Here is a 2861-nt window from a genome sequence, read left to right on the forward strand (position 1 = left end):
TTTGCTGCTCTGGGACTTCTGCTATTGGAATATCCTATCTGGAAAGGCTTTCTTTTCCTATTGAATATGTCATAAGACAGTCTTAATAACAGTCTCTAAGGCACAGGCTATGCCCTTTTGAATTAAAAGGAAAACAACAGACTTGGAAGTAGTTGTAGTTTGTGACTTTACCAGCCAGAAGTGGAAATGCCATTCACATGAACTTGCCATAAGGGGATTTATGGAGTCTCACGTTATTGTCTCTTTGCAGGGTATCATCCAAGCCTACAAGAGTGGCATAACCCTCCAGGGAAACACCACTAGCCTGGGCAGATGGGACTACAGTGGGTCTTTCTTCTTCTCCATCTCTGCAATAACAACCATTGGTAAGAGTTCCCAGCTTACAGGGCCACCTGTAGGTGGGAAAAGAGTGTGAACGAGGACCTGTACTCAGGTGCTGCTTCAGCACTATGGGGCTTCTTGTAGCTTGTCTATGTCATGCAGTAAGTACGCACCCATGAACCTAGCCCTAGAAATACTTTGTCAGTGCCAGCAGAGTAATGATCTCTAACTGATTAGATGCAAGGTTAATTAGCTCAGTATATATTCCTACTAAGTTACACAGCTTTTGGGACCTGAACTTTATGGTGCTGCACTGCCTGTACTTTCCCAAGCCTAGTGTGCTTTAAGAGTTCTGAGGTGAATTGTGCATGGAAATGACCTTTTCTTGTCACAAGGAAAGGAATGATTTTGAAAAACTCTTAATACTAGCTGTTGCATCTTCAGAGGCTATTAATTATTCCTCCTTATTGCTATCTGTATTGGATGAGAACCTGCTTGTTCAAGTGGAAGTTAAATAGCTGGGTGAATGTCACAGTTCAGTTGACTCAGGTTTCGGCAAACAAGTACTGCAAAGCCACAAAGGGATGATGGAAATAAATAGGGAGAGGAGAGAATGGAAACAATTAAATATATTTAGGTACAGTGTTACTAAAGGCAGATGCTATTCATTCGTGTCAGTTCATGTTCCCCCCCCCTCAAAACCATTGGTAACTTGCCCCGATGTCTTTTTCTTATTATATGACCCAGTATTATAAAAACCATCAAGGGGGCAGTATGTCAAGAGATGGTGGTTGAATATCAAAAATCTCTCATAGATTTCCTGACTTGTGTTGAATTTATCAGCTCTCTTCAACTTCAACTACATTTTTTTAATCAAAAATTTTCTTTTTGCACCCAGATGGAACATTTTTTTGATTTCTTATTGTTACTGATACATTGATTCCAGAACAGTAAGCCCCCAAAACATGAGCTCACAGAAAGAGAGGGTTTGTGGTTTTATTGCAGGGGTGGAGGTGAGTGGATGGTGGTGTGTCATCTTCCTGTAACTCAGTACATATTTCTGCCTGGCTCTTTTGCACATGCATTGTTCTGTCTGGGGACACACTTTTAGTGTGTCGTACTACCAGGCACGAGTTGTACCAGACGATGGCAGTGAAGGCTCATTGGACAGGGTTACACGGGCTGTGGGTTTCCAGTACAGAGCCTGGGCAGTTCCTGCCAGCCTTTAGTACAAAGCAGCATCTGCTCAGAGATACTTTGCTTGCCTCAGTAGTTAATCCTGGTCAGTTTCTGAGCCATCAGAGTGACTGTTATACCACAGGAAATTTAAGTTAATGATATTCGAGAAGAATCAAATTTATCCTGTTAAAATAAAAGGGGATTTTGTGATGTTAGCAGCGATCTAGACTAAGCTACTCTTCCCTCCCTGCTCCCACACCCCACACCCCCTCTCTCTAAGTGAACTCCTTGCCCTGATGACTGGGGAGGACACGACTGACTTGATAGCAGGGGCAGTTCAAAAGAACCAAATATTACAGCTCTGCCTCATCGATTTAAAGCTGACGCTGTGACTCTAGGGACTTGATCACAATTTTTACATTGTGCAGTTGAGAAAGCCATACCAGTCACTTCTATGCAGGGAACTTCACACTTCTGCTTTTTCAGGTTGTTAATTGCATACAGGTTGATGTCTTAACACTCTGTTGATAACAGTATGGTGTAGAAGAGGAAAAGGATGGTTTCACAGAGCCTCATCTTAAGACTGTTATCATAATCTCCTTTTTATGCTAATTCTTGAGCTAGTGGCTGGTATAGCCTCTTTGACCCTGACGTCACTGCAGGACTGAGAAGGACAATTGATGATGTCAAGTAAAGCAACAAGCTCCTTTTCAAAAGAACTCGGTGAAGTTCTGAGGAGTGATTCACAATAGGAAATTGGCATGACAATGGGGTAAATGACACTTGAGAGAGTTTCTTGAGGATTTGTTCGTGTTTTAGTGTCCTTACGTGGCAAGGAAGAGCTTATCCCAACTAGTGATTATGGAATCAATGAAGCAGATCCAGCATCACAAGATTAATGTTATAGGAGTTAAAACCCAAGGCATTCTGGCAAATGAGTTCAGAAAAGGTAGAGTTAATAGAGAAGAGAGATTCTCAGGAATCTAGGGATACTCCATAAAGATTTTGAAGATTCTGGGTGGACTCTATTCCATGTGTTCCAGCTGCTGCAAGTCTTTCTTTGGCCTGCTTGTCTCTTCCAAATTCTTTCTCTGCAACTAATGCTGTTCATGCCTTGCTGGCCTCTTACGTGATATAATGTCTTTGTGGCTTTTTTCCTCAGTCTTCTCAAACAGCACTGCCAAAGCCATGATCACTTTTACCTTCATCACTTTCCTTTGAGATGCTCTTTCCATTCTGTCGGCTTCTGTATTCTACTTTGGACACTTTAACCCCTCTCAGAAGGCTTGGTGTGTTTTTTCAAGCCCTTACCAGAACACCTTCTCACTGGAATATGGGAAGGGATGTTAACTTCTTTCCCT

The 2861-nt window shown here is 42.2% G+C and overlaps 1 protein-coding gene across 1 annotated transcript in view; it reads left to right on the forward strand.

The window, feature by feature from the left end:
- Nucleotides 1-250: 250 nt before the first annotated feature.
- Nucleotides 251-2861, forward strand: part of KCNK17 (potassium channel, subfamily K, member 17) — a gene marked incomplete at its 5' end in the record, with an annotated part of 14611 nt that continues 12000 nt past the window's right edge. The window contains one exon of the mRNA XM_009079333.1: nt 251-365. Coding sequence (XP_009077581.1) covers nt 251-365 — 115 coding nt within the window. The remainder of the gene's footprint in view (nt 366-2861) is intronic.

This window comes from Acanthisitta chloris, unplaced genomic scaffold (assembly GCF_000695815.1).
Source record: "Acanthisitta chloris isolate BGI_N310 unplaced genomic scaffold, ASM69581v1 scaffold14837, whole genome shotgun sequence".
Lineage (NCBI taxonomy): Eukaryota > Metazoa > Chordata > Aves > Passeriformes > Acanthisittidae > Acanthisitta > Acanthisitta chloris.